The 27,138-nt window shown below is 38.9% G+C and overlaps 2 protein-coding genes across 4 annotated transcripts in view; both read right to left on the minus strand.

Moving 5' to 3' along the window:
• The window catches only part of ZRANB3 (zinc finger RANBP2-type containing 3), a 95,957-nt gene extending 73,435 nt beyond the window's left edge, over window positions 1-22,522 (minus strand). For 2 of the 3 annotated variants that reach the window (XM_075180953.1, XM_075180955.1), the window contains exon 1: window positions 22,508-22,522. In XM_075180953.1, the coding sequence (XP_075037054.1) occupies window positions 22,508-22,522 (15 nt within the window). Of the gene's footprint in view, window positions 1-10,049; window positions 10,118-22,507 lie in introns of those variants that run through there. The other variant, XM_075180954.1, reaches the window with a different exon arrangement.
• Window positions 1-27,138, minus strand: part of R3HDM1 (R3H domain containing 1) — a 255,260-nt gene that overhangs the window by 153,503 nt on the left and 74,619 nt on the right.

Here is a 27,138-nt window from a genome sequence, read left to right on the forward strand (position 1 = left end):
ATCACTGGCCCCTAATAAACTGATAGGCTGCATTCTCAGTGATGTCACTGGTTCCTAGTGAATGGATAGGCTGCATTCTCTGTGATGTCACTGGTTCCTAGTGGATGGATAGGCTGCATTCTCTGTGATGTCACTGGCTCCAAGTGAATGGATAGGCTGCATTCTCAGTGATGTCACTGGTTCCTAGTGACTAGATAGGCTGCATTCTCAGTGATGTCACTGGTTCCTAGTGGATGGATAGGCTGCATTCTCAGTGATGTCACTGGTTCCTAGTGACTAGATAGGCTGCACTCTCAGTGATGTCACTAGTTCCTAGTGACTAGATAGGCTGCATTCTCAGTGATGTCACTGGTTCCTAGTGAATGGATAGGCTGCATTCTCTGTGATGTCACTGGTTCCTAATAAATTGATTGGCTGCATTCTCAGTGATGTCACTGGTTCCTAATAAATTGATAGGCTGCATTCTCTGTGATGTCAGTGGTTCCTAGTGGATGGATAGGCTGCACTCTCAGAAATGTTCCTTGTTTCTTAGTAACATTCCCATGGGTTTTGGTTCAGCCCACAAAATAATTGACTACTGTTCTAGTGCCAGGTACACTTTACGAAATACATGTCACAATATTATAAATGGGGTTTCACAACAAAATGTCAATTCAGCATGGCGGCACTTAGAGTGGAGGAGAAAGTAAAAGAATATTTTGTTCATACAACATGACTGTGAAATCTAAGAAGGGGAGAGAAGTTCAGTTCTCACCAATATGCTATACAAGATGAAGTATTAGATTCTGAAGCAGCTCTGGCAAAAAAAATAAAAAAATAAAATGTCAATTTACGTTTGCATTTGGCATTTGCGTTCTCTTTTTTATTTCTAACAAAGCATAAATGTGGGCTGTCTTTGGTAAAGTCACCGCTTAATGGGGCAATTAGCGCAATGCTTTATGTCATTTTCCCAGTATAAATCTATTTTCCTCCGTACTGTGCAGCAGACCCAGCTGTTATTTTCTGACCTTACAACAACTCTGGAAAAAGGGCACCAAATGTGCGAGAGACCTCGACTAACACATAACTTACAACCGCGGCATCTTGTGCAAAACGAGGAGCCAATTAGTTATTTAACCCCTTCAAGGGCTCAGACCTAACAGCAGCAGGAACGGACTTCAAAGCACTATTGATTATCTCTTTTGTATATTCGCATGACCTCCTTGTTATATACAGTTATATAATGGGGGGAAATGTTGCTGCATAATATATCATGTAAAACAATGCCCCTAACAGTCACTTGGTACACTGGGAGGATAACATACATCCAAGGTAGGCAAACCTATGGCACAGGGTGCTGTTGCCAGCCAGAGACTGGCAGGGCATGCTGGGATTTGTAGTTAAACAGCCACTGAGGCATCCCAGGCTGACCAGGCTTTTCAGCAATGCACAGGTTAAGTGGGAAACAAAAACAAGCAAATCGAAAGAATAATGCATGTAATATTTATTGATCTGCTTAAAGCAGGGGTAGGAACTAGGTTAAGACAATTTAATGGAACATTTCTTTATTTTCTATCTCTCAATCAATTTGTTTTTAGCAATAGCGTAATTGGGTAGTGGGATCGAGTCGCAGTGTGCATGCAAATAGCGAGGGGACCCCTGGGGAAGCAACACAGCTGCAGGGACTGTCTCACAAATGTTGTTACTTAAAGCAACAACAGGCATAATCTTAATGTATCCTCACAGATAATATAAATTAAGCTTAACCCCTGAGCAGCTGCAAACTCAAGGGGCCTTTGTGCTGAAAATAAAACGCATTTTATACACACACACTAATATAATATAATATATATATATATATATATATATATATATATATATATATATACACACACACACACATATATACATTCACACACAGGGTGGTCAAAGTTGAGGCATCTAAGTGGCTGTACTGGAGATGTTGGTGAATGGAATTTATTAGTGTAACAATGAAGGCAATAGAAGTGGCAGTATGACATACCCCCCACTTCGTGTGTGTGTCCCATGGCACTTAATGTACTAAACAGACGGGCTTCGGAACGCCCCTCTGAGCTCTGTCTGCACTGTGACATCCTCCTTCTCCTGCCTCTTCCATGACATGCTGAGAGCCTGTGTCTGTGTAGCTGACTCACTGTATCTGGCAGCCATTTTTGTTTGCCAACCAGAGAGTCTTGCAGGGGCAAACACAGGATTTTTAAGCCCCCCACCCCCCCCCAAAAAAAAAAAGAGAGAGCAGCCGCATGCGCAGCAGCTTCATTTCAGTGATGCTGAATTGTACAGCAGCCACGGCGCTGTCAAAGAAGCATCCGTGGCAGTGCTGTATTGTAGTAATACAGCACCGCCGCGGACGCTTCTTTGACAACGCCGCTGCTGCTGTACAGTACTGCTGTGTAGGGGCAATGTTTAGCGCCCATTCGTTCGGAGGGGAGGGGTATCTGGAGAACCAGGACCCCCCCCTGCGTGCGACCCTGACTACATATAAGCATGCCTCTAGTAGCAATCTTTACCTTTTTTTTTTTTTTTAAAGGGGAGTCAGAGAGAGTGAGAGATTTTATATATATATATATATATATATATATATATATATATATATATATATATATATATATATATATATATATATATATATATATATATATCTAACGTCTATGTGGGACTGCCTGTGGCTCTTTAGCAGCAGTAGAACTACTTCCTAGTACACATACTGGTACTAGCTGTACTACATCATACAAAGTGTCACAAATTCCCTAAACCTGGCCTAAGTCTATTACTTTTACCATCTTTCAAACTAGGTTTATTTTTCAGTGTCATATACCCAAAGAAGCCACCGGCTAAAGAACTCCAAATATCAAGCTCTTGGATGCTAAGGATTTAGGCCGACGATGGAAGTCCAGAATTAATAGCACAGGAAATAACCTGCTAGAACACACCCAAGTGTGAGAGAATTAAACGTTCGATCATGGGAATTACATTAGTATATAAAGCTTCAGTTCATGGCCCTCCTGTTCAATGATAGCTAAATTTCCCTGCAAAGACTTAAATGAAATTATTCTTTGCACTGTCACAAATCACTGTAATCCAGCCATAAGAGAGAAAGGGAGAGTGCAACATTTGTAAGATAAGCTTTTGAGTGAGACAAAGTGGCATGTTTCACTCCAGAGATGTCCCTCCCTCCTGAGGGACAGAGATACAAAGTATCAGGTCAGGGAAGACAGGGAAAGCTGTGTACAGAGTACCAGGCACCTGAACAGAATATAGAAAACATCTGAACATCTCAGGAATGTGTATTATGATGGCTGGGAGTCTGAATGCCGCTAGTCAGCCATTTTTTTTCCTCCTCACTTTAATAAATGCTCAGCCAGAGAACTCTTTTGTCACGTTTTCTTGTAAAGCATTTTATCACCCAGGATATGATATTCGTGGTAGAGGTATGATTTATTTAAGCCTTCCTTTATTGCTTCTTATCCGGCCTTGACCTTCATTTTGGATGCACACCAAGAGCTTGTGTTTCAGTGATTATCTGCAGTGTAAGGGGAGACTACAGAGGTGCCATCTTCTGCTCGTCTTATGACTTGAAAGAGACCCCAAGGGGGGTTAAGTGGGTCACTGCAGAAGCGCGGTACGCCAGTCTGGGATAGAAACACATTTCAGATCAGCATGAGAGCGATGCGACGCAGGGAGGGAGCGATAAAAGAAAAGGAGGCGAAGCGCACAGCGGCACCTCATCTCTCCGCAATCTGCCACCTCATTGATTTCCCTTAAACAGAGCAGGGACCTTGGATTAGTATGGGTAACCTACATAATATTTTGGTTGAAAGCTCTCTCTTTCCATTTGCAGTTTGGCATGCCAGTGTACAATGATACCTAATACAACAGGAAGTTTAATTAAACCCACAGATCTAGATATTTGGATGTTACAGTCATTGAATCTTGGTGGCATTTAAACCTTTTTTTATTCCCCTAATGCTAATTAACAAAAACAAAAATCAGAACACTTCTACGATGGCATTCGGGGGGTGTTTAATGAGAACGGAGAGAGGATGCACCTGTGTCCACCACTAAAACGTGCAGTTTTCTCAAACCACAAAAGGTGCATTTCTGTTTCATGTGCATCTAACTGACAAAGATCATTCTCACACTGAGAAGCAAATCTGAAAAACAGAAATAATTTCCAACTGGTCTCATTATCCAAATGCCTGTTATATAGTACGCAGTCATCACCACCATTTCCAACAAAACCCAGACGCTCATACACATGATATGAAAACTTTGTCCATAAACAAGTTTCATAAACTTTAGAAACAATCATAAATTCTAGCCTGAAGAATACAATACTTCACACAAGGTGGGAGAACGAAAACTTCCATATTACAGAGATTACATTCACCATAGAAAATAACAGAGTGTCAGCTCTTGTGACGAGCCTACTTCACTGATGGGACCATTACCGACATGGGAGAGTGAACATTATTTTTCTGCAGTAATAAAAAATAAAATATTTACTGGAAGGCAGCCAGACAGGAACCAATACTGTGAGAATGAATGACGTTCGGGCTAGATTTACTAAACTGCGGTTTTGAAAAAGTGAAGATGTTGCTATAACAACCAATCAGATTCTACCTGTCATTTATTTAGTGCACGCTACAAAATGACAGCTAGAATCTGATTGGCTGCTATAGGCAACATCTCCACTTTTTCAAACACGCAGTTTAGTAAATATACCCCTAGGAGTGGACTGTTTCCGTCCAGCACTGAGACTTACATCTATACCTTCAATAAAATCCCCAATAAAAGACTAATGTTGCCAACGCTACCTTTAAACATTAAAAATAAAGAGATAAGATCTCTAAGCATATTTTAAAAAGAGAACAGGCTCATTTGAGCTTTTCACATTTTTAAAAAAAAAAAAAAAAAAAAAAAAAAAAAAAAAGGCAGATAAGGACAAACTATATGAGTGAGATTTCTTAAATACATGGGGGGTGTATTAGACACCATAATTTTCGCACGCCACTTTGATAGGAGACTACCATTGCTACTCTCTGTTCTTGGTAAAATATTGGTACCCAGGTTGGCTACTTGGATTTATAAATACAAACACTAGCCCCTCCCACTTTTATCTTGTAATACAGAGGTTGAATGAGCTGAAAGCTCTGATTGGCTACAAACTGTTCTAAGCCAGCCCACTTCATCTCATGTCTATCTGTGTGTAACAAATGTTACAGAATGCACATAACAGGTGTTTTTACTGCAGCCAAACACAACTAAAACAGATTCTTATAACAATCTGACAACGTCAGTTAATGTCCCACATACCAAATTTCAGTTGCTTGATAAGGAAAAAAAGCAAATAATCACCAGCCATTTTCTGGGCTGAATCAAGTCAAATAAGTAGCTTACAAAACACATGCACCCAACAAACATAACAAACGTAGAAGAGTCTGGGAGCTGTGGCAGATAATTCGCTAAACCTTCCAGAAGCAGGGCATGTATCATTAGGGGTTAGATCAACAGGTCAGTATTATCTATAGCTATGTGCTGATTTCATATTGATAGCGATACATAATAGATCCAAGCTCTGTGAATAAATTGTCTCACACAACAGTTGCTAATGGACAGGTATGTGTATTACAGACACAATAAATTATATAGATTATACAGCCTATGTGTATTTCTCGCTGTTAGTGTTAACAGCAAGAAATACACATACTCCAAAAATATGTCCATCTCAGCAGCTCCTTCTTTCCAAAGTTTCACGACCCGCTGTGGGAAATTCTACAAACAAATATAAGAAAAGGGTGCTCATTGTGTAGTATTCTGAATACCATTAATCAAAGTCAGAAAAAAAAAGCAGCGTACATTTTATAAGGGACGGTTTTCTTATCTGTTGATAACTTGGTTGAGGCTGATCTTTCTCCAAACAGATCCAGTGCAGTCACACAGCGATACTCTTGCACTACACATGAAAACACAGATCGAAAAATGGCCACCCAGGTGTAAAGTCTAACAAACAAGGTTTATTTTGAAGTGCCAATTACAAACCCTTACAATGGGTAAAAATATTAAAGGCTTATCTGTGTGAAATATGGCTCCAAGTCCAATAATGAGCTTTCTTTCGTCTGGACGAAATACAATGAAGTGCCACGGATTCCACACTTTCCAGTATATACAGTATATAGCCAGCAACATCACCATAAAATCTGAGGTAACCTTAGGCGTTTCGTTCCTAGAACTCCATCCCGAGTATGGTTGTCCTCACATGTTATATAGTCTCTAAAATGATTTAACATGCCAACGCGTCATTTGTGACTCAGAGCCGCTGCCTGCGGCCAGGTTCAACTAATTAATGTACCAGTCCAGAAAATTGGGAGACCTCCCACTCACTGTAAAGTAGACTAAAACTCATGGATCTCCGCTGTGCCTCCTTACACATACACTTTTCCTACCCAATGCCACATCACTAACTACACATTCATTACATAAAGTCACCTCTCACCTTACTGATATGACCGCATTCAGCAGTGTCATGGTCATTGGTAATCGCTGTAGTGAGTCACGTTGCTACTTATCTACTATATAAATGCCTAGTGGCGTGTGTGGGGGAAAAAAAACCAAGCTGCAGCGCCACCTGCTGGGCAGAGTTATACACTGACCAATATATTTCTTGAAGGAGAAGTGACAGTTGGGAGTGGTTGGTGGTTGCCGGGGGTGACAGTGGGGAGTTTTTAACACCTTAAGTAGCTTGATGAAGGATGTGGCGATGAAGATGAAGGATGTGGCGATGAAGATGAAGGATGAGGTGATGGAGAAGAATGATGAGGTGGTGACATGTGGACAAAACCAAGTTAAAAAAGGGCGCTTGCGTCGGGGAGTAACGCTCTTCCCCTGAGGCCTGGGCTAGGCCCAAATGCATGACAAGAACCTTTTTAACACCTTAAGTAGCTTGATTTGACTAGAATGCATTAATATCATGCACGGGTTAACTTGTAGTTTATAAATATGAACTCCCTGTGTGGCGAGATCACTACGATGATACTGCCTCTGCGGAGTGGTTTCTGGTCCTCTAGTGCTATACTTTGTGCTACAGCTAACTCGGTGCTGACCTAACCAGTTACAGGGAGGATATATTTCCTTCTTCCTAAATGCCGACAATGTCTGTAGTGCTCGATAAATATTAGAAATCCAGAAGAATATCCTGCATTGCAAGTGGAATGGGGTATAAAAAAATCAAAATGGATTTAGATTGATGGCTCTTTACTTTGTCCCTATCTAAAGACCCACTGTCCTTGTATTGTCACTGTTACTAAGGTCACAGTGAAGAGGACAATTAGTGGTTTATTTATCAAAGCGCATTAAAGCCACTGTTAAGTATATTAAGATTTTGCCAAAGAAACATCGCTTGTGACCATGGATCAATGTGTGATAGTGCTGGATGGGGAACTTGCCGCAGAATTGCCTGGTCTCTTATTTGGGGTAAATAGCCATTCAGGATACATTGCATTTATCCCCTTGGACCCAGGGTCTTAGGGAGTGAAGGAGGGTTAAATGGTTATTTACACAGGTCAGAAGAAGGGAGGGCGTCACTACTAGACTTCCTACTAATAGAAAAGCACAAACAACCTAACCCCTCATCATCAGTAAACCCCCTGGTTAAAATATGGGAATTTCCTCTTCAATTTAATAGCATCAAAAGATTTATCTAGATGGAAGAACTGCCTAAATATAAATTCTTGCCAAAAAGGATAATTTCACCCAAGATGAGCTGTGCTGATTGCATTTGCACTGCTTAAAAGAAGACCAGGGGCTAGATTTACTAAACTGCGGGTTTGAAAAGTGGAGATGTTGCCTATAGCAACTAGATTCTAGCTGTCATTTTCTAAAATGTACTAAATAAATGATAGCTAGAATCTGATTGGTTGCTGTAGGCAACATCTCCATTTTTTCAGTGCGGAGATCGCATCAGGCATCACAGGTCTCTCCTAGCTGAGTGGTGTTGGGTACAAGACTTTTAATTAGTGTGTCAACCAAAAACAAATCCCTTCCTGCTGCACACCGCACTATAGGGTCCACCAAGTGGTGTTGGACACACCCCTGGGCGGCACCAGACATGACCATGGACAGAGCTAGGCACAACAGGCCACGCCTCCTTTTATGGCGCACTACGCGGCACCTAGGTGATACTTGCACAATCTCCTTCAAGTGTATTTTAATTAACGTTCATGCTCTCATCTTTAAAAAGTCTGCAAGGGATTATGCATCATATTTTCATTTATGTTCTACTCCGTGAACTAGGAGGTGTCGTTGTGCCACCTCACAGAATTTTTTTTAAAAAAATAAAAAAATAGCAAAAAGAACTAAATATTTTTTTATTACCCAAAACCATAAGCACGCAGGATTTTAGTCTACTTTTATGACTGAATAGTAAGCACACACGAGAGGATTTCAGTATGATGGAAACAAATATAAGGGGGTATATTTACTAAACTGTGGGTTTGAAAAAGTGGAGATGCTGCCTATAGCAACCAATCAGATTCTAGCTGTCATTTTGTAGAATGTACTGAATAAATGACAGCTAGAATCTGATTGGTTGCTATAGGCAACATCTCCACTTTTTCAAACCCACAGTTTAGTAAATATACCACAAGGAGATAATTGGAACTTGATTAAATAATTGAAAGCACTTTCGCACCATTATTTTTTTTTTTATATAATGGAAAACTATTAAGAATGGGCATTAAAAATCCTTAAAAAAAATAAAGCAAAAATCCCCATAGCTGCAGAACGAAAGACTGCGTTACTAGTACTTTACCAGTACTGGTAAACGTAAGACGCTTTACCATCAGGTAACCCATTTATCACAGGCTGCTTCCTATTGAAAAAATGGGTCTTTTGAGTGACCCATACAGTGTCTGCGGTCAGGATGATCAGATTTCCTTTCCCCTCACCCCTGAGGTATCATGATACACCCACCTTCTCCATAATTACATTTCAAAGTGCCAGCAGCAATAGCCACCACTTGGCAATTCTGAAACGGGTTTAAGGGGCGAATTAGTGTAGAAGATCATGTACCAAACCTAATGATCTGCTGTGGCCTAATATATCATCATCATCACCATTTATTTATATGGTGCCACTGATTCCGCAGCGCTGTACAGAGGACTCATTCACATCAGTCCCTGCCCCATTGGAGCTTACAGTCTAAATTCCCTAACACACACACACACACACACACACACACACACACACACACACACACACACACACAGACAGAGAGAGACTAGGGTCAATTTTGATAGCAACCAATTAACCTACTAGTATGTTTTTGGAGTGTGGGAGGAAACCGGAGCACCCGGAGGAAACCGGAGCAAACACAGGGAGAACATACAAACTCCACACAGATAAGACCATGGTCGGGAATTGAACTCATGACCCCAGCGCTGTGAGGGAGAAGTGCTAACCACTAAGCCACCGTGCTGCCCATATAGATTATCGTGATGCAAAAGTCTAAACAATCAGTAATGACCATGCTGGTAGTAATAACACTTAAAGAGAACAATATTGGCCATTCAAAGGTCACACATAGAAAGTTTTATGGTTGTTTTATAAGTTGACACTTCAATTCTTGCATTTTAGGTCGTCTTAGAATTTGTGCAAAAAAAAAAACCAAAATCAAATATATTTTTTCTAAAATATATATAACAAATAAATGATAGTAAATATCTTCTAAAAAAAAAACAAGTTCATAAATTGCTGATCAATAACACAAGTGTATAGTACTCAGTTATATAACCAAGAAAAGGCGACTTAGATCAAAGTGTGCGCAAATTTGGCTTTAAAACAGAGAAACAAGCGTCTTCTGTAATGCCACTAAATTACATCACATTTTTAATAAATGAAATCGATGAAAACTCCGAAGAAACAAAATTATTACCTCAGTGCTTTGATATTTAACTCTCTGCAGAAACAAGACAACCATCTCTTTCTTTAATCAATCTCAAGAAAGGTCTTCAGCTGTCACACCGACATTTTACCTTTTATGTGTAATTTATAAGACTTGTACTGTGCTCTGCTAATCCATCTGTATATACACAGTTAGCGGGTGTGGAAAAACTGTACAGCCCAGGAGAAGAGGGAAGATCTGGATGTTGAGAACCGGGTGAAGGCGAGGAGTCGGTCATATACTCCAATCAATCACTACGATTAGCAAGACCCCAATAAAGTAATTATGTTGTTTACCACAAGGAATAGCCTTCTTAATGCATTATTTAAAAAAATATTTATTTATTTTTTAAAAAGTAGATCACTTTCTTCCTGTTCAGTGGAGGAATCATGAGAGCTCTGCAGTTAGTAACAGGAAACAAATGCAAGAAATATATTTGGCCCCATTTATGAAGTGCAAACCAGGCAAGATACTCTTTGGTAATGTCAAACACCTTTACTGGCAAGGGCGCACCTCGATTTCTGACACCGTACATTGGTTTGGGAGACAAGATGGTAGTGTTTGCGGGGACACAGAAGTCTGCATACAGGAGGTGCGAGGATGCAATTAAGTACGGAGCATACACACCATTCATAATGTTGACAGTTAAAATATTGACATGTAAAATGTGTACAGTGTTTAAGTGTTGACATAGAGGTAAACAAATTAAAATGGCAATATATGTAAAAGAACAAAACAAAACAAAAAAACAACCCGAGTACTGCCAGCCTGGACTGGTACTAGCAAAATCAGGGGGACAAAAAGCATCCCAATTTTTATTATTAGCAGCACTGCAGCAGGGAAACCCGACATGTGGGGTCCACTACCATAATGCCAAACCATCCCCAGGCTGTTCTACCTGAGGATGTACAGCATGGGTCAGAAATTTTAAAAAAAACAAACCATGGACTCCCTCAGGGGCTTAGCCTGCCAAATACTAATTTTAATAGAAATAAAAACACCCCAAAACATCCATCATTCACACTCTTTATTCCTCACCTAGATCCAGGCTCTTTATTTTTAATAAATCCAGGGATCCTTGGGCTGGCAAAATAAATAAAATAATATGCGAGGCAATGCTAGCTCCTGGGAGCTCCTGGCGCAAATGAGCTCTTAGCGTCAGTGGTCATATTTACAATATATCTCCCACGACTTGAGCTCAAGCCTCTGCTGACTGGCCTGGGGCAGGTTTGGCAAAGTCTAGTGTTGGTAATGACACGCTTTTTGTCCTGCCGAATTTGCTAGTACCAGAAGAGGCTGTCAGCACTAGGGTTGCTTAATCTGTTGGAAGGAGGGGGGCATTTTTTTTTTATTATTATTATTTTACATTTCTTGCCATTTTAATCTGCCTACTTTTGTCGACATTCAAAATGTCGACTTTACAACCCTGTGCACATTTTAACTTTCGACATTGTGAACGTGTCGACCTTTCCACTTCAGCCCGGCAGAGCAGTACAATAAGGAAACTTCACTTTGTATAGCAAGTTTGTGGAAATGAGATAAAGGGCTGGATAGACCACGTTTTGGAGGAAGGCACATAACAAAATCATTTTTATTAAGAAACCACTCATGTATCATATATAAATATATCATAACAGTAAGTGGAAATTATTAAAAGGAAATAACACTATGCAGTCATTAATGAATAGCATATACCGTATTCCTTATATATTAAATATTAAACTAAATAATTATGAAATTAATTCAAAGTCAGTTATATCATGTAGTTCACTATCTATTATGTTAATTTAAATTGTAATGAAAACAATTCAAAGTTAGTTATGTATAAATTCAGTTATATGTAGAATTCCACTGTCTATTTATGTTAAGAATAATTGGATACACATAAGTGGGGGGTAAAATATAAGGAAAGAGGAAGGAAAGGAGGAGATTGGAAGGAATAGCTCCAAATCCGAGCCCATATTGATCTCATCATAGGATCTAAAATAGTCAGGTCTCAACATAAATAATAATCAAATAATTTAAGATAAAGAAAATTTTATAGGCTTTTATAGATCAGAGTCCATGAAGTTCAACCAATTACACCAAGTAGCATAATAATCATCCAGTTTGTCATTTGAGCAGAATATAATTTCATCCATGTTTCGATCAAATTCTATCCTGGTGAACCATTCCCTGATCGTCGGGGTATGGGGGATTTCCAGAGAACTGGAATCACTGCTTTAGCAGCACAGTTCAGCTTAAATTAAAGATTTTTTTGTATTAGGGAATTGGTTTTCCATTTCCTTGTAGAAGCCAAAAAGAAGGAGAGTCTGAGATTACTCACACTAAAAATATATTGGAAGGGGCAATTACATTGTTCCAAAAACTGCATATTTTAGAACATTCTCACCATACATATTAGTACATATTGCAACACCATATCTCCAACACAAGTTAGTAACCCCAGGACAGAATGTAGCCAAAAGATCTGGACATCGATACCATCTAGTCAAAACTTTATATTCAAGGCTGACTTTAAATATTTTTATTGTAGGAGGGTTTTGACCAATATTATTATTATTATTATTATTAATTTTTATTTATAGGGCGCCACAAAGTATCCGTAGCGCCGTACAAGGACAAAACAAACAATGGCACAGTACAAGGTGAAACAGCACAGTACAAGTAACAGTAAGCACTATAACTCTGGGGGCTCAGGCACAGCATGAAAGAGAGGGAGGGAGGGGAAAAGTGAGTATAGGCAGGTAACTATGGCCCAAAAGGGTGGGCACAGATGACAGGTTGAGAGTCACTGAGGGGAGCGGAGAGAAGCGAGAGGAGACAGAGGGCAGAGGGACCGAGAGTCGGTGAGCTGAGTAGCTGGAGAGCGCAGTTAAAAGTGATGGAAACAGAAGGTAGGAGAGCCCTGCTCAAAGGAGCGAACAATCTAAAGGGAGGGGAAGACAGACAGACACATGGATGAGACGGAGGAATATAAGACTTCTCCCGTGCTGCTCCCCCCACTTATGGAATTCCCTACCACGCTCAAAACAGACTTTCCCACGGCTTTCAAATCTTTAAAAGCTCTTTGAAATCCCATTACTTTTTCTTTTTAGAGCTGACCTGATTCCCGATAATACTACTCACACTAATGCACCTTCACAACTGTCCCAATCTCCACTCTGAGCCACACTCGCTCCTCTTGTTTCAGCTGTGCCGTTTTCCCTATTGTACGGTGCTGCAGAGCACTGTGACACTTTATCAATCTACAGTAATAATGATAGTATTTAGTTTCTACAACTAATACATTTGTTCAGGATGCTTGGGTGGCAGAAAAAATATTTAACCAATCATTTTCCTCAATTACAGAATCTAGATCTCGTTTCCAATTTCCTATAAATTTCAGGGGAGATCTAATCAAATTTTCCATTAGCAATTTAAAAATCTGAGATAAGTGCGATGGACATGTAGTAGGTTTCAATATGGACTCAAAAAAAGCGTGAGCACCCTACTAACATCTTTACGTATGTCATTTAACACCAGAAAATGCTTCAATTGGAGATGGCGCCAAATCTCAGAACTTGGTAATTGCCACTTAGTTTGAAAATCACCAAAGGAGAACACACCCGATGAGGACACCAGCTGGTCAACACGCAAGATTCCCACCTGCTTCCATTGTAGGAAGTTCTTTTCTGGAAGTCCTGAAGGGAAGTCAGGATTTGCAAATAAAAGGTGTTAGAGGTGAGATTGGAGAAGAGATAAAATGTAATTTGTGCAATCTAGTCCAATTATTAATGTTGGGCCTATAGTTGGATGTTGTAAGATGGGGAATCTGCGGAGCCAAGGATATATTTCTATGTGGTATTGAAGGAAATCTTCAATAGTTACACACTGTTTATCATACACAGTTTAGTCCGTTCCACAACTATTAAGCATAATGGCATCATAGTATGTAGTGAAATGGGGGAGTTGAATTCCATCTAGTTGTTTGCGTCTATAAGAGTTTTGTGATGAAAGCAGGGATTCTTTCCACACCAAAGTCTTATAATTTGGCGTAGAGTTTGTTTTCACTCTGCATGAATAACAGCTCTGAGCTGACTCAGTTCGGGTCCCGTCCTACACTGGGAAGCATTTTTCACGTTACAGATCCACTGCGGCGTAGACGGTCAGGAGACAGAATGTTAGAGACTCACTTACTAGAGCTATAGAGCTAAACTTAAACCTACTACCTCCTCTCTCTGCTAATTTCCCATCTATAGCGCTAACCATCAGGTAACACAACTTCCACCCGCAGGTACATTTTCTTCTATAAGAGACTTCATTCATTAGTTACAGAGAATTCAGGGGCAGTGTAAACAAATGAAGCTTCTTTTAGACCAGGCCTGTCCAACCTGCGGCCCTCCAGATGTTTGTGAAACTACAAGTCCCAGCATGCCCTTCCAGCTATCAACAGGTTGTCTACTGGCAAAGCATGCTGGGGCTTGTAGTTTCACAACACCTGGAGGGCCACAGGTTGGACAGGCCTGTTTAAGACAATCAGTGTGATAGGTCAGTCACGTTCAACAACTGTGGAATTCCCATTTAACCACACTGCAACCAAAATCAGATGGAGGAGGTGGCTTATGGCAATTTGCTGGATTGTGCCGTTACCCTAAGAGAAACTCAATCCATCTTCCATTACATTTCTGGATAATGACATTGGCATTTGTTCTCTAAATTACATTTATTTTCATCAATTAAAACCTTTTAGCGATAACTTTTTTTTTTTGCAATCTCAAATAAAGTCGTGTTCTACCTGAAGCCTATTCTCTTTCCGTTCCACTTTCATACAAACATGTATTACAATACTAATAATAATAATAATCATCCATAAATCTCTCAAGAGAGATAGCCCCAGCAAACGTCTAACTATCTGCAGAACTGGATAGAGCTCCCGATAGCCTAATTGAAATGCTGAATTGTTTGCCCTCATCAACCTGACGATTCCCATTAATACAACATTATGGGTACACTGTCTTCCCCTGTGTTATGAAACCGATTGTTCCAAAACCTTCATTTAACAGCATTTATTCACTACAAGGTTATAGAATCTGATGTCTCACTATGAACTACTAGAGCTGTACTCTTAAATACATTGCCTTTATACTGTCCTCTGTATTTTGTACTTTACATGTTATTAATGGGCACATGAAGACCTCTTTGTCTTTAATTATTAATTCAGTATATTTTAACTTTCCTTGATTAATCTTTTTTCTTAAATAAAGAGAACTATAAAGTTGACTCCTTCCCATTCTGTGCAAGCCAACCCGAATACAATTTGTTATATTCACCGACAGCAACCAGACTATCAAAATTAAAAGAACTACCAGTTGAAAGATAAGAAACGGAGGCTGAGATTTCTAGATTGTAAAACATCAGTCAATAAACAGCTCTGGAAAGCAGGATTTATGTCCATTAGGCATGGCCGGGATCTTTGATGCACCCATCGATTTTAACGTAAATTATTTGCACTGAAAATATTTAATTCCAAGCAGGGAACTGAGAAACCTGCAGTAACTAAAATATCTGCACTATTTAATACAACAAATAAGCAATCTATATGTAGCCTTATATTCACAGCTAGACCAATTAAGTCAACGTCATGATTATAACCAGATAAGGAGAATTATGTTAACAGATAATTGCCAACTCATTTTGCCAATGGGGCAAGCCCAAAATGCTGCAATTCATATTGGTTTCTATGAAAGAGCTTGGGGTCTAATAATACAGAAATTCTCCCAGTGAAAGCTATCTACTATATAAATGCCTAGTGGCGTGTGTGGGAAAAAAAAACCAAGCTGCAGCGCCACCTGCTGGGCAGAGTTATACACTGACCTATATATTTCTTGAAGGAGAAGTGACAGTTGGGAGTGGTTGGTGGTTGCCGGGGGTGACAGTGGGGAGTTTTTAACACCTTAAGTATCTTGATGAAGGATGTGGCGATGAAGATGAAGGATGAGGTGATGGAGAAAAATGATGAGGTGGTGACGTGGACAAAACCACGTTAAAAAAGGGCGCTTGCGTCGGGAAGTAACGCTCTTCCCCTGAGGAGGCCTGAGCTAGGCCCAAATGCATGACAAGAACCTTTTTAACACCTTAAGTAGCTTGATTTGACTAGAATGCATGAGTATCATGCACGGGTTAACTTGTGTACTATATATCTACAAGCATGCTGTGGATGTATCGCCATTACAAAGATATCACTAGGAAACTCCACAACTGAATGTCCTGCAGATCCAAATAGAATCATCTCTGGGTATTCTTTGCTATCAAACAGAAATTGATGCAAATGTCATCTCAGTTGTTGTTAGACCTAGATTACACTGTATCTAATAATGTAGACAACAGAGGACATCAATACATACCTGTATTTTAGAAGTATTAAAGGAATACATAAAATGACCACTCAAAATATTAAATAAAGATGAGGTGCCATAATCCCAGACAACCTATATCCTGAAAACGTAGAATTTACACCAACAAAATAACGGAGGAACGACAATATAAGTATAACCTCCAGCAACAAGGTACACCTCCATTCTCAGACCTTAGCACTATATAACCGGAGAGAATGTCATAATCAAAAAAAATAGCTGAAAAATATCTTATGTAATGCTCGATAAAATACAAAATATGCTCAATTTGCCTAAATAAATATCAAACTTAACAATGCAAAGTAAAAAACATGTGGTCCCTGGTTTCGGCAGCACATTGATACACAGCGGTAACCCTCGTTTGTGTGAAGCACACATTCTATCTGCAATAAGTTTCATGTTTGCATCTATAATAAAATGAAGAGTCTTTTATTTATATAGAACATATTTGTGAATCAGGTTACGGGGAACATGGACTCGGCTTCGTAACTCGAATTGTGTCTAAAAATTCAAAGCACTATACAGATAAAAGGAAGAGAAATCCAATTTAACCACAACAAAATATTATGTACAAAAACCAAAGTGATAAATTGATGATGAAAGTAGCGTTTCAACACAAATAGTTAACATGCTAAAGAATAAAAAATGAAAAACGGTTTTTGGGCTAATACATGTCTCAGATTGTATCTAAAATAACTATTTGTAATTAACGAGTTCCATGGAAAATTTTACACGAACCGCGCCAGACACCTTTTAAGGATGCGTTTTATCAGGTTTTCAGTGCTGACTCGACAGGTTTCTCGATTACAAATATAATCTATTTTAGCAGCGTGCATTAACACGTGACAAATAGGACGTGCTGCGTTCTAAGATGTTAGAACGCAATGGTGTGAATAGGCCTGTAAGAAACCACTCACCCTATTCTTAAAGCGGTTTTCAGATGTTGATCAGCGGCTGAACAGCACAGGCGTGAACGAGCTCAACGTGATTTAAAAGAAGAGCTTTTAAAACTTCACAAACCCAATTAGCATTAAACTAGCATTAATGTTCATATTAATACTTAGATCTAGAACTGTGCTACCACCAGGCATGGGAGGCACTATCAGAAATTCCAAGAGGTATTCACAGGGATACTGAGGTGTATTTATTTAACAAATTTGAAATCTTAGATATAACCACCAACATTTCATGAAAATAATAGTATATTGCTGACCTTTGTGAAAACCAATACATATATATATATATATATATATATATATATATATATATATATATATATATATATATATATATATATATATATATATATATATACACTAATGAGACTGGAGAAAAACAAAGTTTGCTGCTTCAGTGTTTTTAGACCTTTTTGTCAATTGTAGCTATGGTATACTGGATTAAAATTACTGACTGCTGGCCGCCCATTCTTGCCTAATCACAATTTGTGGGTTTTTGTTTGTCCACCCGCCTTTTGAGGATTGACCACAAGATCTCAATGGGATTAAGGTCTGGGGAGTTTCCTGGATAAAGACCCTAAATTTCAATCTTTTGATCCCTGGGACACTTGCTTATCAATTTGGCAAGGTGCTCCATTATGCTGGAAAAGGTATTGTACATCACCAAACTGTTCTTGGATGGTTCGAGAAGTTGCTTTTGGAGGATGTTTTGGTACCATTCTTTATTCATGGCTGTGTTCTTAGGCAAAATTGTGAGCGAGCCCACTCCCTTGGCTGAGAAGCAACCCCACACATGAATGGTCTCAGGATGCTTTACTGTTGGCATGACACAGAACTGATGGTAGTGCTCACCTTTCCTTCTCCGGACAAGCGTTTTTCCAGATGCCCCAAACAATCTGATAGGGGATTCATTAGAGAAAAATGACTTTACCCCAGCCCTCAGCAGTCCAATACTTGTACTTCTTGCAGAATATCAGTCTGTCTCTGGTATTTTTCCTGGAGAAAAATGGCTTCTTGAGACCAGGCCATACTCCAAAAGTCTTCGCTTCACTGTGCGTGCAGATGCACTCACACCTGCCTGCTGCCATTCCTAAGCAAGTTCTGCACTGGTGGTGCCCCGATCCCGCAGCTGAAGCAATTTTAGAAGATGGTCCTGGCGCTTGATGGACGCTCTTGGGCGCCCTGAAGCCTTCTTCACAACTATTGAACCTCTCTACTTGAAGTTCTTGATGATCTGATAAATGGTTGATTTAGGTGCCATCTTTCTAGCAGCAATATTCTTGCCTGTGAAGCCCTTTTCGTGCAAAGCAATGATGACTACACATGTTTCCTTGCAGATAACCATGGTTAACAGAGGAAAAACAATGATTTCAAGCACCACCTCCTTTTAACGCTTCCAGTCTGTTACTTTAACTCAATCAGCATGACAGAGTGATCTCCAGCCTCGTCCTCGTCAACACTCTCACCAGTGTTAATGAGAGAATCACTGACCTGATGTCAGCTGGTCCTTTTGTGGCAGGGCTGAAATGCAGTGGAAATGTTGTTTTGGGGATAAACTTCATTGTCATGGCAAAGAGGGACTTCGAAATTAATTGTATTTCATCTGATCACTCTTCATGACATTCTGGAGTATATGCAAATTGCCATCATAAAAACTGAGGCAACAGACTTTGTGAAAAATAATATTTGTGTCATCCTCAAAACTTTTGGCCATGACTGTATGTATGTATGTATATCTACATATCTATCTATCTATATCTATTATTGTGCTTATGTATATAGGATTGCTGGTCAACTTTTACATTATGCTTCAGTGGAGTAATTTTATTTAGCGCTGTATTCATGCTCCACTTCCTTGCCTAATTGAGCTGACAATCTAATGCTTGATCCCTGGACTCAAAAATAAACTTACTTAGTTTGTCAATTTTAAAAGAAAATTGAGTGGTAAAGAAAAGGTTGTTTAAGTTCTGATATTTTACTCCTCTGTTCTCCAACTAACTCTTTTTTAGAATATCCTCTAATGTCCATTTGTTGGGGGAATGAGAGGATCTGAGCTTTGATTATCTTCAAAATGTTGATCCCATGGATGAAACGTGTGGTTTACTCAGTAATGAAAATGTTACAATAAGTGGTTTTATCACGAATAAGTACTGAATCATCACGTTACTCTCCCACTTGTGGGAGAGATAGAGACTTACTGTATTAATAAAAAAAAAAACAGAGACTGATACTATCTTTGTAAAACTGATTTGCACTGTACAAATTGCACAATTACAGCAGCAATTACTACAAATTCCATGAAACAAAAACGCCTCATTTAAAATTGCACAGCAATTATTGTCTTCAATTAAAAATAAAAAAAGGAAGAAAGAAATGGATTTCTGCCATCATATTATAGATGCCCGAGTGTGCCAAGTACCACATTCAGCTAAGGTTACTACACAACACGACCGCTGGGCATCCTAAGGGGGATAAACAGTATGCTTAGTGGATAATTTCTGCTAGAGGCTGGATAATGCCGACATTGCCCATGCAACCTTTCATGTGCTTCAATAATTTACCAGGATCATTTCATTCAATGCTAAAGTCCGGCCAAAAGGAGGCACAAACCTTAACAACGCTGCATTAAAGAATATTAATAGCAATGAATATAGCAACTCTAGGAAAAGTTTCAACTGCAGTAAAGCAATTAAAAGCCATGAACAGTCCTGCTTCTTGTAAGCAGCCTCCTCCCCAAACACCAGGCCTGAAACTTATTGATTGCTGCATGAAAGGGTAACATAGTTGATGAGGTCGAAAAAAGACACCAGTCCATCAAGTTCAACCTATTTTGGATCTCCTGCGATCCTGCACTTATATTTGAAATTGATCCAGAGTAAGCAACCGCCAATCTGTTTCAATTGTGAAAATCCCCCCAGACACAATATTTCAGTCCTATTTTTACCCTATATCCACTACTATCCTTCATTTTAATTAACGGTTGTATCCCTGGATACTTTTTTCCGCAAAAGATTTGTCTAACCCTTTCTTAAACATATCTATTGAATCTGCCATCACAACCTTCCCTGGCAGTGAATTCCATATCTTGACTGCCCTTACTGTAAAGAACTCCTTCCTTTGCTGGTTGTGAAATTTCCTCTCCTCTAACCTTAGGGGGTGACCGCATGTCCTGTGTATAGTCCTTGGGGTAAAAAGTTCTCATAAAAGTTCTCTGTATTGACCCTGAATGTATTTGTACATAATAATCATATCTCCCCTTAGACGCCTCTTTTCTAAAGTAAACATTTCTAAACTGGCTAACCTCTCCTCATAACTTAATGACTCCATACCCTTTATCAATTTTGTCGCCCTTCTCTGAACCCTTTCTAGTTCCAAATTATCTTTTTTATAGAGTGGTGCCCAGAACTGTACTCCATATTCAAGATGAAGTCTTACCAACGATTTATACAGTAATTAATTACCTTCATTAAATGATATTCAAGTTCCATTTTCTGAGGATGTCATATATGCTCAAAGTGGCCCAAATATCTTATCACCAGGTAAGATAAGGTTGGAAATGAAGGAGTGAGTATGTGTGTATACGAGTGTGTGTGTGTGTGTGTGTGTGTGTGTGTGTGTGTGTACGAGTGTGTTGTGGCTTTTGGGAGCAAAGATCTACCTATATCAGTTACTGACCTTCCAGAAGTACTCAGAAGTAAGACCATGTTTATCATATTTGCATTAATGGTGCAACAAGAACACATTCCCATGATTATTATCAGTAATAAGCACCTGTTTTCCCCAGAAAGCTGCCTCCGCTAGAAAGAATGAAAATGTTTAGGTAGCAGTATGGCAAAACCTGCACATCAGCAAAACTAGCTTTATTCAAAATTAACTTTTAATTAAATGATATAACATGTGCACATAAATGTATTAAATTTCATCAAGGAGATCTCCAAACAATTTTTTGCACATTTCATTTTCCCCACATTGATAATACAATGATCTGCAAATCATCGTTATTGATTATCTGCAGACTTATGAGTGAAATGAGGCACTTGCAGAGTCTTTAAACCGTTTATCCACAATCGGAGCTACTTTCCACATTAACACTTCCTGCTGCTTAATTGATAAAAAAAACACACAATAGTAAGTGTTCTAGTTCAACCATAGGAGTTACTTTTTATAGCAGCTGAATGCCGCAGGTACATGGTGTTAGGTTACTAGCTCTGCAAACAATGGTTTTATCCAAAGTAATTGACATTGACAGTATGTTATGGCTACGGTCAGGTCAATATGCAATTGAGTGCACGCAACAACAAAATCACTGTGAATCTTGGTGTACAGTTTATCCAATGGAAAACACAGGAAAGCATTCACTTATGTGATGTTCAGCTCTAGGACGTCAGTATTTTCAGCAGGGTAGATTAAAAAAAAAAAAGCTGCTTCGACTTCTTGCAAATCGCTATTAACACCTTGCAAATCCAGGTGAACTCAATTTTTAAAAGCAATTTTCAGTAGTTATAGATAGATACTGTTGATTCTGTGTAATTAAGTACAGAATCAAGAGCCGTCACTTATAAAATCTAAAAGGAGGGCAACACCTGTTTTAATTATTGAGTCGGATATATGTACGGAAAATTGCTTAGATATGGCTATTCATTATTCAAGGTCGAAGTATTGGATCAAGGAGAATCAGCCAATGATGAAACACGCAAAGAATGCGGCCCCCAACTCAACGGTTTTCTAGCCAGAAACATGAAAGACTAATTAGATTGTCACCAGTCTGACTAATCAATAGTGGTCAATAGAAACAGACACACCCGGCAAATTTGTGCCAACTTGTTCTAAAGCAGTCAACAAGCAAAATTGCCACGTTTATTGCCAGAGTAAGTTGTATTAGTTTCTTGGTGGAGGTTTAATGTGAGCCACCAGGTAAAATCGTGGTAGGGGTTCCGTCACCCTTCCTGTTGTTAACAGAGCAAACCAATCACTTTATTGACATACTTTAAATAATTCAGTATATAAAACATATAAATAGACCATGAAAGGAAAAAACTTGGACATGAAAAGTTATAAACAATTGAACAAAGCTTTATAATGAATTTCGGAGTTCAACGAACGAATGAAATTAGCTAAACAATAGAGAGCGCTCGTTAACATGCACAAAACGAATATATAGTTTTCAGAGGAAAATAAATAAACGGTGAATTACTTGCCTCATCAGCAATCATACACCTACAGAGGGAGAGAGACAAAAATTATATGTTAATACAAATCGTGTATCTTCTATTCCCACATGAAAAACAATATGTTAATTAGCAGATCTGTTCTAACACATGTTACTCATTTGCTGGAGGAAAATCTATATATAAATAAAGCAATTGAGGTCTTGAGTGCAAACCAATGAATTCAATTTGTGCAATTACTGTATTTGATTTTAGTTAATGGAAATGATTTAAAAACGAAAGGGAAGGAGACAATAGGGTTTGAAAGAAAACGGTTGTATGTTACTAGCAGAATTCACCTGGATGTCTTGTACAAATTTGTGAAGATCAGCAGGAGTCACTGAGAAAGGATTGTTTCATTAGAGCAGGGAAAATTACATGTTTTTACATCTTGTTTTTTTTTCTTTTACCATATGTAATATATTGACATTGCTGTGCAATTCATACCATTTACAATGTATTAACTGTTGTTTAGACTTCACGTTACCCATTCTTTAATACGCTCTCTTTCTAGTGTATTTTCTTAATGATGGCTATAAAGGTAAGCTTAGAAAACCGTCAAACATCAACTGCTAATAGATCTTGCCAGTCTCAGGTGGGCAAGGCTGCTGGAACTTGTAGTTCTACAACAGTTCTAAAGCTACAAATTTCCTGCCAGAGCTTTCGAGCCAATGTCTCCAAATTGTGGGAAATTGTTGTGCTCTATGCAACTCTTAGGGGTATATTTACTAAACTGCGGGTTTGAAAAAGTGGAGATGTTGCCTATAGCAACCAATTAGATTCTGGTTAGCATTTGTTTCATTCTACAAAATGACAGCTAGATCCTGATTGGTTGCCATAGGCAACATCTCAACTTTTTCAAACCCGCAGTTTAGTAAATAGACCCCTTAGGCTGACACATTCTCATTCTCAGAGCAACTCCGGCCATTTTAACTTTCCAGCTGTATTTGTTTTGGTGTTACGGGCATGCAATAAATATGTATACTCCAGACCAACATTTTCACCACCCCCAAACAAATATATTAAATATACACAAAGACAGATAGCCAGGAACATAAAAGACCTGAGGCTAGATTTAGCACAACTTCTAAATTGGAAATATTGGGGTATTGCCCCTACCAACCAATCAGATTCTAGCCATGATTTTGTAGAATGCACTGGATACATTATAGATAGAATTTAACTGGTTGCTACGGGAAACAACTCCCCTTTTCCTTTTTAGACAGATCAATCTAATCCCCTTGTAATGATCATTTTACAGACAATGCCCACTGTGTGCATGACCAAACTCATTGCATCCTCAAAATATTTTGAAGTTATATTGCCTATATAACAGGGATCTATTCAGATACGCTGCACCCACAATATTGGGACTATAATCTACTTTAAATATTGGGTTTATTTTTCCTTTAGAGTTCAATAAAATATTAACCTGCACCTGCTACTTAAGCACAGTATAAACAACCATTTTGTCAGCTAAACCACTATTCATGAGAACGTATCATAGAAACTTTGTGCCTCAGTGATGTTATTTGATGTACTGTAATAAGTTGCATCAAATTGTCTATCAGTGCAGCACAAAATGGCCTCCTCAGTCATGTTACTGGCTGCTAGTAAACTGATTGGATGTTGCCTACACACAGAGGCGGCAGCTATTTTGTGGCCTGACCTAATATTCATATCAATTCACAATGAACCATCTACCTCCAGGGAATAAAGTGCCTCATGTATCACTGTTGTCACCGGCTCCTAATGAATCATTGAGCCGCTTTCTCATGGATACAGTTTCAGCAAACAAAATGGCTGCCTCCAGTTACAGAACGTGACTGGTGCACTTTAAGTAGATTACAGCACTTGGGCATGTGTTATCCTGCAAAAAATATTTCTTTTTAAACTGTATTAAATCACTCAACATCTAATTTTAACCAGACTAAACAATGCCACTACTGATTAAATGCTTTTGAAGATGGCAGAAAGTTTGCGTAACGAAAGGTAGAGACACCCTAAATTGGGAGAGAACTAAACCGCCATACAATATATTTTCAGTAGGTACTTATTGGGCTACTGGATTTATTTTTATCCAAGAAAAGCTATACTAAAATTAAAAAGACCCCAACCTCCCCTTCTGGGTTTACAAGGTCAATTATACAAACATGAGGTGTCTGAGGGTTATACAGACTTTTGAGATTTATACACGTGTCTCCTGAAACAATCTGTGTTGCTGTGGCTAGTCAAATAATAATCATCACCATTTATTTATATAGCACCACTGATTTCGCAGCGCTGTACAGAGGAGAGAGGAGAGAGGAGAGAGGAGAGAGGAGAGAGGAGAGAGGAGAGAGGAGAGAGGAGAGAGGAGAGAGGAGAGAGGAGAGAGGAGAGAGGAGAGAGGAGAGAGGAGAGAGGAGAGAGAGATTTTGATATGAGCCAATTAACCTACCAGTATGTTTTTGTAGTGTGGAAGGAACCGGAGCACCCGAAGGAAATAATACTAAAAAAATAAAACCCTGGCTATGGGTTGTTCTATTCCTTCCCACAGCAAAACTGGTGACACACGGATGACAAAATTAACCCCAAAAAGGTGCTTGGACTGTATTGAAACCCAGCAAAACAATTTGAACTAGCATGTTCTCTAACGTAGAGAGAAGTAAAGTTTCCCTTTCCATTGCCCATTAGTGATAACAGCATAAGTTCCTAATCGAATGAAGAGGTTTGTTAGGTTTCTACAAAAATCTAGACCATATACTATCATTATTTTGTTCCTTTAGCTTGGTTTAATAAAATAGCAAAGTACTTTCAAATATATGGTTAAAGCTGGTCTATAAATAATTTAACATGTCTAAGGGCCTTCTATTGTCCTATCTGCATTAGAAAAGGCACCAGAGCATACACTAAAATGACCCTTTACCATAAATAAAAGATATGGGATGCAGAACACCACCCCCTCAGCTGCCAGAGACAGTGACAGCCATTAGCATTAATAGCAGTAAATGAGAAATCCTGGAATACAGAATGTACACGCGGCCACTACGGGACAGACACCCGAGCCGGCACAAGGCAATGTCCCCAGCCACATTCAGCAGTCACATTCCCGAGCTGTGTGTGTGACACAGGACACCAGCCTACAAGGATCATTCCACGGATTGCTGGCTGCTATGCTGCTTATGAAATAAATAGCGGCTAAATCCGTTGGAAAGGAACGTGTACAGCAGACACTATGGATGATTACAATAAATCCTCTGTGTCTGATCAATTCATTGTATTCTACATATGCACTGCATGTATTATTTGTAGCTAGGGCGATTTATTACCACTATATACACAGAATAAAAGGAGTTGTCTGCTTCTGTCACGCACACGGCAGTGTAGACTATGCCTGTACCTAGGGAACTTACAATTAGTGTGAAAGGCAAATTAACGCGTTGCGATCGGAGCCAAAGGCGTCCGTTTCAAACAAGTGCGTACTAGTGGAAGAGAGGAGCGCAGAATGGGCCATTGGAATCTACAGGAGGATCCACGAGATTACAGGAACAGGAGATCTCTGTATTTTATCATAACCCAAACTAAGGGGGGTATTCAATTGTCAGCGAGCTTTTTGTTTTGCCCGCGTTAAGTCGTTTTAACGCTGTTTTTTATCATTTTCGATCGGGTTAACTTTCAATTCTATTTTTAATGCTGTTTATTTTTTTCATGAAACGGTCCTCTCGCGCTCCAGTAGAAGGTTTATTGAAAGTATAGGGTGTGCAAGAGGCAGCAGCGTTAAAAGCTATTCAATAGTTTTTTAACGCGGCGCGTTAAACAGGACAATATGCGGTTTTATCTCGCACCTCTTTGGGATGTGTTAAAAATAAAAAAAACCTCTGAAAAGTATTTGAAATCATGTAATAATGTGGAAAAAAAGTTAAACTTATGTTTATCACTAATGCCTAACTTGTGTAAGTTGATTTTCTTGTGAAAAAATAATGAAATAAAACATAAAATAAATAAATAAAATCACTAAATTATATTTACGTATGTTTTTGGTACAATTATGAATGTAGTAATGTGTTTTGACATGGTATAGATGATTCTACGGTAAAAAATAGTTGAATTAAAAAATATGCTAAAGTACTGTAATGTAGATATTATCAATGCGTAATGCAATCTAATGTATGCAAAACCTTTTTTTTGTGTTATATATGACCGCGTTGAAAATTCCATTCACTCCCCTAAAAAAAAAAAATCGAAAACGCAATGCTTAAACGCGCGGGGGCAGCGTTCCCTCTTTCAATTGAATTGCACGAGTTGTCCCGTTGCGCTAAGTCAAAATGGTCGCTATTGCCGTCAAAAACCAGCGGAAGATTTTTTATTTTTTTAATGCTGCGGCCGGCGGGGGAGGGGGGGGAGAAAAAAAAAAAAAGACAACTCACTGACAATTGAATACCCCCTTAAATGTTATGTTTTCAATAAGGTTCTTCTTTAATTAATGAGGAGATAATAGGCAGAACTTTTACTGAAAAGAAATGGGGGAGGAAAGATAACATTAACAATTCCTGCTCTAATGAATACCTCCACATTATTTCCGTGTATTGTACAAAGCTAATAACAAATCGTTATAAAACACAAACTTTACACAAACGTTA

This window comes from Mixophyes fleayi, chromosome 7 (assembly GCF_038048845.1).
Source record: "Mixophyes fleayi isolate aMixFle1 chromosome 7, aMixFle1.hap1, whole genome shotgun sequence".
NCBI classification, from domain to species: domain Eukaryota; kingdom Metazoa; phylum Chordata; class Amphibia; order Anura; family Limnodynastidae; genus Mixophyes; species Mixophyes fleayi.